General features: G+C 36.3%; 1 protein-coding gene across 2 annotated transcripts in view; it reads right to left on the minus strand.

The window, feature by feature from the left end:
- The window catches only part of LOC124640874 (probable DNA mismatch repair protein Msh6), a 30,584-nt gene extending 16,437 nt beyond the window's left edge, over positions 1-14,147 (minus strand). The window contains exons 1-4 of one of the 2 annotated variants that reach the window (XM_047178828.1): positions 13,889-14,147; positions 13,650-13,796; positions 13,209-13,347; positions 7,752-7,944 (exon numbers count right to left, since the gene is read on the minus strand). In XM_047178828.1, the coding sequence (XP_047034784.1) occupies positions 7,752-7,944; positions 13,209-13,347; positions 13,650-13,796; positions 13,889-14,045 (636 nt within the window). In that variant the 5' untranslated portion in view covers positions 14,046-14,147. Of the gene's footprint in view, positions 1-7,751; positions 7,945-13,208; positions 13,351-13,649; positions 13,797-13,888 lie in introns of both variants that reach the window. The other variant, XM_047178826.1, reaches the window with a different exon arrangement.
- Positions 14,148-15,270: the final 1,123 nt, after the last annotated feature.

A 15,270-nucleotide genomic window follows, 5' to 3' on the forward strand; every position in this document is an offset into this window, starting at 1 on the left:
ATAGTAGATGTTGTTCGTCCAAATTCGGGGACCACAAACGATGGAAATACCGCACGTACTGCACTGTCCGATAAATACCGAGAATCTTTTTCTGAAATCTTGGGTCTAGAACCATGGTTGGCGGAAGATTTACATACCATTTTAGTGGTTTTATCCAGTGGGTTGATAATTAATGCAAAAAAATTTGATGATCTTTGTCAATCTATTGCAACAAGATATGTGAAAACATACAAATGGTATTATATGTCCACTACAGTGCACAAAATATTAATGCACGGTCAGCAAATTATAGAGTCCAGCCCATTACCAATAGGTATGTTGTCAGAGCAAGCCGGGGAATCTAGGAACAAATTCTGGCGTTATGATCGTGAGCATCACACACGCAAGCTCGATCGTGAAATAACTATCACAGACTTATTTCACCGTGGACTTGAATCATCTGATCCATATTTATCTACCATATCCCACAATAAAAGAAGTAAACCTAAAAAATCTTTACCCCCAAAAGTTTATTCTCTGTTGGAAGTGACAATGGACAATGTGCGTTATTTCCCACCGGATTCTAATTTCGAATTTGAAGAAGTGGAACTAACTTCAGACGAAATCCTCATTATTTCAGATACTGAAGATGTGGCGTAAATTGATATTTGTTTTTTTTTGGTAATGATTATTCCAAATAAGTCCAGTTTATTTCTCCCTTTTCTTTCATAAACTCAAATTTTAATACTGGCTATCCACCGCAGTTTCAAGTGCGTTTTTGGTTCCTACTTCACCTCCGGTAGCATCTATGCTTCATGTATTTTGCTTTCATATTATTATAAAATAAAAAATAAAAAACTGATATTCCACATTTGTTTTATCTCGAGGTGGTTCAATATTTTTTAACAAATGTTGCTAATAGATATTGTGTATTTTTTCCATAACATACCTAAATAACATAATCTAGAACTGTATTTCATCACATCGTATATAATATTAAATAATCTCATTCTTTTTTTGACAACCCTATTTCCATAGAAATTGTTAAAAAACTTAGAAACGTTATAGCTCTGAAGTCCTGCACGTTAAATGTTCCAATTTTTCTCAGTAAGACGCTACATGACTAGAATGTATTTCGGTGGTAAAACAAAATGCTAATGTCGTATAGAAAAATTTATATAATTTATTTTGCAAAATTAAGAAAATATTTTTTTTTCTCGCATTCCAGCGAAAGCAAAGACTTGTAATTTATACACAATATTATTAAAACAACCTTCAATTCATGGTTAATTTTAAATAAAGCGAGAGTTTGTTATTTTGGGAAATATCTGCAAAAAACTATTTGACAAAGTTCATTGACCTTTCAAAAAAAATTTCGTAGCTTCAAAATTAAGAAATATATTCAAACTGGTGTTTCATATTATATTATATAACAGTTATATCCATCAGAATTTACAATAAAAAGAGGATGTCCGCTTTTGAAGCAAAATAATACACTGTGCGCCGCTCCGCCACGTCCGCACCGCCGCGCAGTGATGCCAGATTGAGGGGATTCCCCCCAAATTTGGGGGTATTTTCTGCCCACGGGGGATTTTTTGGGGGGAACAATCCTTTGGGGGGATCAGCGGGGGGATTAAAAATTGGCTTGGAGGGAGTTGGAGGATTTTTCGGAAAAGTTTTATGACTGAACGCGACCAAATTACTTACTACTTCATTTGATTCCACCATAGAACCACACACAAAACCAGTAATGGAAGCGATTGCAAAATTATTATAAATTATTGTATTTAAATAAATATTTTTCTAATTACTAGGGGGGTTTTCTCTCAAAACACTAACATTTTGGGGGGATTTTGGGTGAGATTTGGGGAGAATGCTAGATCATCATCTGGCAAGGCGCCGCGCCTCTGCCGCAATTCACTCGAGAAACAAACTTCAATCAGGACAGTCGTGACACGTGACACCTCGCGATGTTCGACACCGAAAAGTTTATTTCAGAAGTACATTCTAGACAATGTATTTGGAATGCGAATTCAGAAGAATATAGGGATAGAAACTTACGGAGATGCGCTTGGGAAGACATAGCATCTGTTATGTATGAAGATTGGGGGGTTTATGAAACTAAAAAAAGAAACGAAACTAGTAAGTAATGTTTATTCAAATTTTCACTTCCTAAACAAAAAGTATAGTTTTTCTGATATTTCTGTAATTTTCAGCCTAGCCATTCACCAGATCATTCGAGAGCTAAATTCCAAATTCAACGTTTGGTATCTAGATGATGGGACCCTGGGAGGCGATGTAGAGACCGTATTTCAGGATTTCATTCATTTGAAACATAAATTTCATTCCATTGGTTTAGAACTAAATTGTACAAAATGTGAATTATTTATTACTGACACGACTTACAGACAAATGACAATATCCAAATTTCAATCATTAGCACCACAGATTAAAATTATACATAAACAGTCTCTCCGCCTCCTTGGGGCTCCCATCCTAGACCAATCTTTTTCTACATTTATTTCGGAAAAAATTGATAATTTCAACGATATTTCGGAACGCCTACAGAAAATTACAATGCATTCGGCCATCACAATTATTCGACACTGCTGTTTTGGTCCTAAATTTACATATTACCTCCGTTCTTCTCATCTCTTTAAACATAGCCACCTTTTAGACCCAATTGATAAAATTATCCGCCATACCCTCAGCTCCATTCTCAATGTGGCCCTGGACGACCGAGCCTGGCAACAAGCCACATTGCCCATCCGGATGGGAGGTCTCGGCGTCCGCAAAATTACCAGTATTAGTTTACCGGCATTCATATCCTCGGTTCACGGCACTGAGAAATTAACCAGGAATATTCTTACTCCAACACTGGCTGATTTCGAGGTGCCGTATTTAGCCGAGGCTAGGGATGCATGGAAAATTACTTGCCCGAACGAAAATTTACCCAGCAACCCGTCTTCCCAAAGACAGTGGGATGAGCCGCTCTGCAGAGTAACCCGGAATAGTTTGATAGAAACGGCAATTACTCCTGCTGAGCGAGCGCGCCTACTGGCTGTGGGTAGATGGGAGTCGGGGCTTTGGCTTCAGGCACTACCGTCGTCAAACATTGGCACCATGTTTGACGATACAACTTTCCGCCTCGCTACTTGTTTACGTATAGGAGCACCGTGCTGCTCCCCTCATCGCTGCCACTGTGGTGAGGCTGTCACCAGCCTCGGACACCACGGCCTGTCGTGCAGCCGTAGTGCGGGCCGTATTGCGCGGCACGCAAATATCAACGACATTATTCGTCGGGCTCTTGTTGCCGTCGGGGTGCCAGCTGTACTGGAACCAAATGGCTTGGCACGCGACGACGGTAAGAGACCGGACGGCATGTCTTTATTCCCTTGGAAGATGGGTAGGCCTTTAGTATGGGACGCAACCTGCGTCGATACTCTTGCGCCATCCCATCTTCCAAGTTCTGCGTGCTGTGCTGCTGCTGCCGCTGCGGCCGCGGAGAACCTCAAGCGGCGGAAATATAGTGGCCTTGTCGGCAACTATATTTTCGAACCGTTTGGGGTTGAAACCCTCGGGTCGTGGGGTCCGAATGCGCATAACCTATTTAAAGACCTGTCTAGGCGGCTGGTTGACGCTTCCCGTGACCAAAAGGCTGGCTATTACCTCGGACAAAGGATCAGCATGGCCATCCAACGAGGTAATGCTGCCAGCCTCTTGGGTACGCTCCCAGTTGACAGCGATGGGGATGAATTTTTTGACGCCTTTTAGATATAGTGTATATATATATTTTTTTTTAATTGTTCTTCTAGGATAGTTTTTTTTTGTGTTGTAAATATCTGTGGAAATTAAATCAAAAGAGTTATTAATTGTCGAAATAATAAATAAACTATTTTCTGATATTTAATTTTTTTAACAACTTACATAGGTATACATACAAGCTATTGATTTGCATCCGTGCCGTAGTCCAGGAGGTTAAAATTAACACTATCACATTCGTTTTTAATGTGTCGAAAGCACTAAGTTAACGATCCTAGCACGTAAGTCTGTCACATGACCAGCTTGACCCTCCGTGATGAGGGTTCCCGGTCGGGAAACATTTCCCGGAACATAGGTATGTACGGCTGTTAGTACACTGTTGTCACTGATGGCATACAGGCGGACCATCTCCACCAACTCGTGTTCGTGTAATTCTCCGTCATATCGCACTTTGTACCTAGTCCTACACGTCCTAGTCCTAGTATGCGGCGGCGGCGGCGACATCAAACACCGATTGCCGTCGGCGCTTGTTTGTTCCGGCTTCAAGGTCACGCGAGGAGCGGCTAGGCGAGTGTGTGGGAGTACTCGCACTGTGATTGGGTGAATTTGGCTAGGCTGGATTACCTACGATTTTTATTGAATGATCGTTGCGTGTGCTTTGTGCATGTATCGTTTGTGTTTGTGTGAGTGCGCAGCGCGGTTGTAAAACTAGTAACACATGCGCCGAATTAAAATACGGCTGGGTTACACTGACAGATATACGTAAATAAGAAAAAAAAAGACAAAATTACCTACCCTTTTTTTGTTGATTTGTTGTTTGACTATGGCATGGATGCAAATCAACAGCTTCTATAATTATATTAGTAGCACTACATAAATAATAAAACAAAGCGTCATTATATGTATTTGTCCTGCCAGTACAGCCGACCCTCGTTCACGAAATATTCTTTGAAAAACTCTCTCACCCTCTGACCCGACGTAGAAACAACTAACAGTGATGTTCGTACATCTCTTAGGTTACAAGTGCTTAACTGTTCTTCAAAATTTATGCCTTCTCTTCTACGAACAAAATTGTGTAGCAGACATGTGGCTTGTACAATTTTAATAGCATTATTGACATCAGTATTTATGGTTGTATGCAATACTCTCCACTTACTAGATAAAATACCAAATGCACATTCCACGCATTTTCTCGCTCGGCTGTGGCGAAAATTATATGTGCGTTGTTCCATGGTCAAGTTGCGATTTGGGTAAGGTCTCATAAAATTTGATTTCAAACTAAATGCTTCATCTCCTAAAAACACATATGGTTGTGCGGGTCCACTTGAATTAGGTAGTTTGGCAGATTTTGGTACATGTAACTGTCCAAGTGTTATCATTCTGCCCATATTGCTGTTTTTAAATATGTTACTATCTGCTTCTCTGCCACAAGATCCAATGTCAACAGCAGTAAATAAACAGTTAGCATCAGCTAAGGCAAATAAAATGATTGAAAAGAATTTTTTGTAGTTGTAATAGTTAGAACCACTGTGAGCTGGTTTTTTTATCCGAACATGTTTACCATCTACAGCACCTAAACAATTGGGATAATTTGTTTTATTATAATATATATTTGATATATTTATCCACATTTCTTCTGTAGGCTGTGGTAACTCCAGTGGCATTAATATTTCCCATAAAATTGAGCAGGTTTCAGAAATAATTGTAGATATCGTAGACTTCCCCATTAGAAAATCTTCGGATAACGTACCAAATGATTTCCCAGTAGCCAAATACCTGTGAAATGTAAAATCAAATAGATCTCGTTTCATGATATTATAGTATTTGTAATGCAAGGTTAATAAACAGTAATTATTTATGACATTATTATTTATTTACTTATAGCGAATGTGTAGGTACCGTAACCAGCGCCGCCAGCTGATTCAATTCTCTAACCACTAACCTGAGCATATTTTCAACAACCTCGGATCGTTTAAACGTGATTGATTTGATTATAATAAATAAGTGTTGATTACAGTACAAGTTGTTTTCCTCTTACCTTAAAGTAATTGTCAATCTTTCTTCTGGCTGAATAGCACGTCGATAATTAGTGTCCCTTTTATATAAACTTATACGTATTAAAGATAGTAACTCATCGAATGTTTTTACTGTCATACGAAAATATTTCTTGAACTTATTTGGATAAAGTCTATATTCGAAATATAAAGTATGAAATTGACCAAGAAAACATCTCTTCATATTTAAGGGATGTACCCACAATCTCTTCTTTTTATTATTTTCGTCTTCCTCTAGAGCTTCGCAAATGGCAACTATCTGAATGCGCATCATTTAATTGAAATATCAGTAAACGTCCGATTTTTTTAAAAAATACACTAGTTTTATCGTATGGGAACCACGAGTGATCACAGAGATCGTTTATAAAATACTACGAGCAACTTCAAATACTGAGCTCTTTTATGTGTAGAATAGTCGGCCGCTCAGCGTACGCATCTAGTGTGAACCTACGCGAGCGTATTCTTTTGTTCACACATGTAGCGCATCGTACGCTATAGCCTATTGTCGGCTTGGTGAGTACGCGTACTGCAGATTGAGTCGACGTTCACACTGAGGCCGACTGTGAGTATACTCACAGTCAGCGGCGGACAATACGTTTAGTGTGAACAATCCCTTAATGATGTTACTTGGCAAGTTTTCACACACCTTGTTATAAACCTACTAAACGCAATAATGTCGGGACAATAATGTCGGGACACCTTTTTCACACACGGTCGGTTAGCCCCATGGTAAGTTATTTATTAACTTGTGTTATGGGCAATGAATCAAGTATTTAATTTTCTATTAAAACTTGCCAAGAAACATCATTAAAAAGTAACTATTTTTAACTGAGGTATGTGTATGGAACTTGGTACTTATTCTGATCTCACTTCTTTCATAGGCGAAGCATTCCCATATTATCGAACTTGGCAGCCTTTCACATTTTTGTTTTGGGTGGGATTTCATTTATTTTTGTAAGGTTGTTTATTTTATTTTTTTCTTATGATTAAGTTAGTTAAGGAAATGTCTCATTTATATTATCTTTCAGATTTTTGAATATACACTATGCTTCTTACAAAGAAATGAACTAGATTAACTAAATGGACTAGATTTACCAACTGACTGACATGACATGTTATCATATATTATGTTCGTGGATCAAAGTTACACATTCGTTATTTTCGAAAGTGACTCACACTTGGCCATTTTCAGATTTTTACTTTACTTTGACTAAATACAAACCTTTTTAACGAATTTCAGATTGGTACTACCATTCGAAGATATATTATATAAATATAGATAAATTTAGTTTGTTTTACTTGCTTAGGGGTATTTTACAGCGGGTCACACACTTGGCCATTTTCAGATTTTTCCCTTTATCTTGACATAAAGACCTACCTCCATGCCAAATTTTAAGTCAATATGACCATTGGAAGTGGTCTAGGTTTTTGATGAGTGAGTCAGTCAATCAGTCAGTTAGTCAGTGAGTGTATAGTAAAAATAGCGATTTTCTGACGTCAATATCTCAAGACCTACAATAGGTATATTAATGAAATTTTGTATTTTAGATAAGTGAGGGGGTCTCAACAGATACTAGAAATTTGATATGCATAAATAAAATAGATTTTGAGTTACAGGGGGGCCGAATTTGGCCCGAAATGGTTCGTGTAATATAACCCACGGCCGGTGTGTCGCTTTTTTTTGCTCGAACTTGGCGGACACACTGCTGTGTGTCTAGATTGTATTTTTTTATTATTTTATCTTTATTGACTAGCAAGTTGACCCCGGCTTCGTGGGGATAACAGTATTTCTCCACTTTTTAATGGATGTTATTATACACATAAACCTTCCTCTTGAAACACTTTATCAAGCCGCTTGAAAATCGGTTGCATAGTTTTGAAGATTTATTAAGTGTACAAAGGGATATAGGGACAGAAAAAGCGACTTTGTTTTATACTATGTAGTGATATACTTACAGGAGTCTGATCCTTATAAAACTCAGATGGCACGAACAAGGTAGAAGGGTCATACTCAGGATGATCTGGTCTCCGTTTCTTTGCATCCCGTATTTTCTCAGGTTTTAACCACTCCAACTTACAATGAGTCCAGTTGTCCTCATCAGCTGATACGGGTTTTTCTTCTACTGGTTTTGGGGGTGACGTTGTAGGTCTGAAAAGAGTTTGAAATGGTTTTCTATGATAGCACAGAAGAAAATGGCTGATTGCCTGATAAAATTTTTGTATCTTTGAATATTTAATGAAGTTGAAAAAATATAGGCTTTTTAGAATATAGACAGTGAGTAGCACAAAGATCCATTAAAGTTAAAGCTTCTTTAAATCTATTGCCAACTCTTTCTTTGTCAACAAGATAAAAAGTGTTAGCAATAGATTTAATGAAGCTTCAATTTTAATGGACCTCTCTGCAACTGACAGAGTCTTTTACATTTTTTACAGGCTAGAAAAAGGAGGGGTTCTCAATATGTTTGAATCTTTTATCTTTTTATAATTACTACTAAGAATATAGGAGGTATGGGATTAAAAGAAATAATATACTAATTTGATATTGAAATGTTTATTCTATACTTTAAATGGTACTTGGAAGCAATACGTCCGTCTAACAAGATCCCGTGACGCAGTGTGTATAGAGTTAAATAAACAGTAGATTGTTCAGATAGAACAAAGAACAATGTTATCGAAAGTTAGGGGTATTAGTTTTTGCTTTATATAATCCAACACGCCCCCTCAAAAATTAATCCCTAACTTTTAGTCATTCGTTAGTTTACTATACAGTATCTAGTCTACAATTCAACATTACAAAGTGAATACCAACTTATAAATACGACGTAACATATTATACTTCCAAGTAAGGTCTGGGACAACTGTACAATAATGGTCCAACATTTGCTGCACAGGATCAGGGAAAACCCAGAAAAACCTGATCAGACCATTTCATAATGAAATTGTACTTAAATTAAAACTTATTCTATACCCAATCCTTTTCTCAGTCTTATAAAAGACACGACTGGTAAAGGTTTTGTCAACAAGTCTGCCAACTGGTTACCTGTGGAAATATAATTTAATTTTATTACATTTTTCTCAACTTGTTCTCTAGAGAAATGATATTTTATATCTATGTGTTTGGACCTTTTATGACTTGTTGGATTATTAGCTATGCTAATACATCCGTTATTATCTTCATATAAAATAATGGGCTTATTAATTTTTAAGTTTATGCTTTCTGCCAGAGACTTAAGCCATAATGCTTCTTTAACAGCTTCATATAAAGCCATATATTCGGATTCAGTAGACGAGACCGCTACTGATGTTTGTCTCTTTGTACACCATGTAATTGTATTTTGATCAAATAATTTAAACACATATCCAGTAGTGCTTTTCCTATCATTACAATCGTGGCCACCCCAATCTGAGTCGACATATCCACTTAGGATGTTATTGTAATTATTTCTTGTATATGTTAACTTCAAATCAATTGTGCCTTTGATATATCTTAAAACTCGCTTTAAGCATAACCACAATTCTTTATTGTTCTTATTTGTGTACCGACTTAAAATATTTACGCATGTACTTAAGTCCGGACGCGTACAAAGCATAATGTACATTAAACAACCGATCAGGTGACGGCATGGTGCGTCACACTTCTTATCAGCGTTAAGAGCTTCATAGTTTAATTTAAGCTCCATCGGTGTGTTTATAGGATTGCAATCACTCATATTAAATTTATTCAAAACGGTTTTAATGTAAGCACTTTGGTCTAAAGTAATTTTATCATGGTGTCTCTCTATTTTAATGCCCAAAAATAATTTGATATCGTGTAAGTCGGTCATTTCGAATTTAGTCATTAAATATGCTTTGAAATTATTCATTGTTTGCAAATCTGCACATGCTATAACCAAATCATCGACGTACAAGATTACGTAAATATTTTTAGAAATGTCTCCTTTACCTTTCATATATATACACCTATCTACTGGGGAGTTCTGAAAACCTATTTCTTTGAGACATTGTTCAAATGTTTCGTACCAACATCTAGCTGATTGTTTTAAGCCATAAAGAGCTTTGTTTAATTTGCATACGTAATTATCTTTACATTTTACACCTTCAGGAACTTTCATGTAGATTTCTTCCTTTAGTGTACCATTTAGAAATGCTGTTTTTACATCCATATGATGAATCAGTAAATTATATTGATTTGCGTAGCTAATTAAGAATCTAAAGCTTGCTATTCTAGCAACTGGTGCAAATGTTTCATTATAATCACTAAGATATTCTTGACTGAAACCTCTAGCGACAAGACGTGCCTTATATCTTGAAGGTTGACCTGAAACGTCATTTTTAATAGTGAATATCCATTTACAGTCTACAATATTTTTATTTGATGGTTTTGGTACTAATGTCCATGTATTATTTTTCTTAAGAGAATTGAGTTCTTCTCTGACTGCTTTTTCCCACTGATTCCTATCGTTCAGAGATTTAATTTCATTTAATGATTTTGGTATATTACTTGTGATGGATAACGCACTATAGACATCATAGTCATTTTCATTATATGATTTACGCGAACATGTTTTCAGTCTTTCACTTCTTCGTAAATTTAAAATTCATCAGGTTTATCCTGATTTTTGTGTTTCAAACTACTCTCAGATTCATTTTCAGGTTCATTCGGTATTTCATGACTACCGATTTTTCGAATTTTACTTGTACTGCATTCATCAGATTGAGAGCTATCTGATTTAGGGCCAGAACTATGAGACTTATAAGACACTGATTTTGTTACGGAGTCATTATCAGTTTCGTCTTGGGAATATGTATTATTACTCCGTTCAGGTCGTAATGAAGGCCTAGATTCGATAAAATTAGTCTCATCAATTACAACGTCCCTTACAGTTTCATATTTTTCGAATTCTGTATTCCAAACTTTATAACCATTGGGTTCATAACCTACCAGTATTCCTTTCCACGACCTATTGTCAAATTTGTTTTTACTGGTTTTATTATGAACATATACAGTTGAACCGAAAACTCTGAGATTTTTAACGCTTGGTTTCCTATCATGCCACATCTCGTATGGTGTCTTTGATTGACTTAAAGCTTTCGTAGGCGTAATATTTATTAAATAAACTGCAGTTAAAACTGCATTTCCCCAAAAACGTTTTGATGCTTTAGTGCCATTTAACATAGCACGAGCTTTTTCTGTTATTGTGCGAACCATACGTTCTGCAACACCATTTAACTGTGGGGTCCTAGGAACTGTTAAATGATAGCTTATGCCTCTTTCTCTACAGTAGTTTTTCATTTCGGTGGATAAGTATTCACCACCGTTATCACTATAAAGATTTACTACTTTGAAATTGAATTTAGCCTCACTTTTAGCGACATAGTCTTTAAAAGCTGTAAACACTTCTGATTTGTAAGTTAACATATACACCACACAATAATGTGTGTATTCATCAACAAATAAAACAAAATAATTTCTGTTATCTATTGTTGGAGGTGTTATAGGACCACAAACATCTGAATGCACAATAAACAGAGGGCGTTTAATGTAACTTTTGTCTTTAACTTTATTAAAAGGCAGGCGAGTCTGCTTCCCATTTATGCATGCTTCACACAACTTATCATTTGGAGTTACGGTATTTATTTCATCTAAGTCATCAATCATATTATGACATTTTAACTGCAGGAATTTAGTTTTACTTATATGTCTTAGGCGTTGATGCCATAATTCATATTTATTTTCATTAACATAACATGCTTGGGAAGCGGATTCCCCTTTTATTACTGGTATTTTAAACTCTAGAACTATAAGATTATTCAATGTCTTACCTTTCATGATGATTTTACCTTCCTTTGTAATTTGTGTGCCTTTGTCATCAAATATTATGGTGAATCCTGCTTGCTGCATCTTTGATACCGATATTAAATTATATGGTACTTCGGCACAGAACAATACATTTGTAAGTATTCCTTGCACTCCTGTTTGACTGATAAGATTTATGTTTCCCCTTTTAGTTGCTGAAATAAATGTATTGTTTTTAGCTACTGAAATTTTTAAAGGAGGATTTAAACATTCAAACGATGTGAAGAGATCATCTCTATTTGTGATGTGATCAGACGCTCCTGAATCTAATAGGAATTTAATTGTCGAGTGGTCTTTTTCATAATGGTATGCGCTTGTCATGAACGCAAATCCTGAAAAAGAAGAATTCGAGGTCGTTCCCTCTTGCAGGGCAATAGTTTGGACTTGTCTTGTCCTTTCTGGGGCATTGTTTTGTATATTTGTCTGTCTTTTGAAATAGAAACAATCCTGTTTCTTGTGTCCTTTGCGTCCACAGTAATGACATTTCACAAATTTTTGTTTGTTTGTTTTCTTGAATGTTGTATTCTTCAAATAGTTTTGTTTTGTGCGATTGTATCTGTTTTTATTATATTTTTCTTCAACATGGAGTATCTTTAAACTGGTATCACGACTCTCGTTTTTTAATTTTACTTCGTGATCTAATAGTCTAGTTTTTACAAAACCGAGAGTGATATTTTCTTCAGATAGTGTCTCAATTGCAGTGATAACGCCATCATATGTATTCGGGAGAGTAAGTAATAAATGAGCTACTTTGTCCGTTTCCTCTAATTTAGCTCCAGCAGCTGATAATTCTGTCAGCAGATCGTCAAATGTTGAGAAGTGTTTGATCAAGGGTATATCGGCTTTTAATTTTAATCCCAATAATTGTTTTCTCAGCGCTAATTGAGTTGCTACACTTTTCCTTTCATAGATCGCGTCAAAATGTTTAAAAACTGCTTGAGCAGTCCCATTTTCATTAATATAATTAAGATATGAGTCCGCCAAATATTCGACTATAATACTTTTGGCTGCCTTATTATTCTTTTCCCACTCAGCGGATCGCGTTCCAGGAATTTCTTCGTCAATAACACTGAGCAAGTTTAACTCTGAAAGCAGTGTACGAATTCTAAATTTCCATACACTGTACTTTTCTCCATTAAAAGGCTTAATGTTTCTTTTCACTTTTTCCATTGTCACAACTTTATTTTTATTTACAACTATGCACTTTACTGTCACTACGCACTACTGAATGTTCTCACTACTAAATGTCCTTTTTCGCACTGGGCCCATAACCTATAGGAGGTATGGGATTAAAAGAAATAATATACTAATTTGATATTGAAATGTTTATTCTATACTTTAAATGGTACTTGGAAGCAATACGTCCGTCTAACAAGATCCCGTGACGCAGTGTGTATAGAGTTAAATAAACAGTAGATTGTTCAGATAGAACAAAGAACAATGTTATCGAAAGTTAGGGGTATTAGTTTTTGCTTTATATAATCCAACAAAGAAAACTTTTGAAAATCACTACTGGAATTTTTGTGTGTTCTATAATATGTTTTTTGTTTATTTACTTATCACTAGTTGAAGATTTGGTGGCTGGTTTGCTTGGCTTTTTAGCCTTAGGTGACTGGTTTGGTTCATATTTGAAGCTATCCTGCAGTTTCTTCTCCATAGATGGCTTCTCAACTTCAGATGTATCCATTTTGTTATCTGCTGAAAAAAAAATGATTTTTCGTAATCCAGAGAAAGTCTATGATTGTGTATGATTGTTATTACTTCACACCCAAACAGCAGAATATATTTTGATGCAACTTAGCAGTAACATAGTTTATATGTCAGAATAATAGTTAGGCTACTTTTTATCTCCCAGAAATCAGGTCAAAATGAAAAATACCAATAACACAACCAAATTGCATACAAATACCTTTGCAAATTGCAAAGGGATTAAGAATTTGCAATGCAAAGTGCATTATTCTAACGTGTTGTAAAATGTGTATGACTTTGTAACCTACCTTGGTTCTCGACATCGGAATCATCAGAGTCCACCGGGTTGAGCCGGATTCTCTTCCTGCGTTTGGAAGCAACGGGCACTTCATCTTCACTGTCGCTATTTCTTTTAACCTCAGGGGATGGTGTAGCTTGTCTTTCACGCTTTTTCTCTGTTAAAACAATGATTTTATGTAACTTTTAACAGTTCACGATATAAAACAGTTAAATGCATGTAAGTACCACTTTTATGCTATGTACTTACTTTCAACCTTTTCTTTGTCGCCGTTTTGAACCGAAGAGTTTACCTTCGGACTTTTATCAACCTCAACCTCTGATTTTACCTTTTTATTCGTAGGCGGTGTTTTAGAGAAATAGTTGAATAGGGTGTTTGAAGCACCTACACTGTTACGTTTTGACATTTTGTGATATTTTACAGAAAAATCATTCTTTCAATTCAACAAAACAACAAGATTTTACGTTTTGGCGCAAAATCCCGGGCCAGCTTATGACAGTGACATTTGTCGGATGTTATGATGACATTCGGTCTTTCTGGTCTATGATATGAGAATTGACAAAAAGATTTTTGCACTAGCCACACTCTTGTAATTTAGTCGATTTTTGGATTGAAAAAAAAAAGACATCAGCTACAGAGTAGAACAGTGTTCAAAATGTCTAGTTGTGGCACGTATGATGGACTACTCGGTTTTATCTATAAGGAATTCAATGCGATATTGCGATGGCGAAGCGGTGACGGCAATAGCGGCAGTGGCTAAAAGATCGGTAGTCTGTTAACCCAGGGCCTTAACTGATTCATATTGCAGTTTGCTCTCGTACCACCATCTGACAAACAAAAGTTCTTTAGTAAAACAAACTAAGACTGCTACCTTTGAAAATGTTGCTACAACTTAACTTCTGCAGTACTACATTTGCCACCGAGTAATCAGAACGGGTACCTCCTCACAAAACCTAGTTGAAATACAGCTTGCAAGCTTTAGATACGAAAATTGTAAGATCAACATCATCGCCCCACTACTAGGCACAGGGCCACGATTCTCCTAAGTTAATAATGTTAAAATCGAATAGAAATCGAATCGCAATATGATCGCAATAGCAGTTTTAACCATATCGGGCATTCTGCTACTATAAAAGACCAATAATAAAAGACCAATCGTATTCGATTGACATTTGATTGGTCTGCTATTTTGGTGATTTTGGTCTATACGGTAGTTTGCTGTACAATCATTTTGCAGTCGTAAATCATTTGCAGACAAAATGATTCATTATTGAATGACAGAAAAGGATATAAACGTTTATTTCAAAGAAAAAATAGCGGAATGCCATATACGCTTCAATCGTAATCGAGTCGGGATTGGATCTCAGTCGAATCGAGTCGAACGTGAATCGTATGTCGGTTAAGTAAAATTAGGAGAATCGGGCCCCAGGCCTCCTCTCACGTAGGAGGATTGAGCGTTAATCATAACCCTTGCTCTATGTGTTTGTGATTTCAGGCACAGTTCAGGTTATCTCGAGATGTTTTCCCTCACTTTTAATTAAACTTGGGTATCCAAGATACATAGAAACTTAGAAAACATTGGTCCTCGCCTATTGATTTTAAAAACGAAAATTGCAAATTAAACAACTCCA

This window comes from Helicoverpa zea, chromosome 21 (genome assembly GCF_022581195.2).
Source record: "Helicoverpa zea isolate HzStark_Cry1AcR chromosome 21, ilHelZeax1.1, whole genome shotgun sequence".
Lineage (NCBI taxonomy): Eukaryota > Metazoa > Arthropoda > Insecta > Lepidoptera > Noctuidae > Helicoverpa > Helicoverpa zea.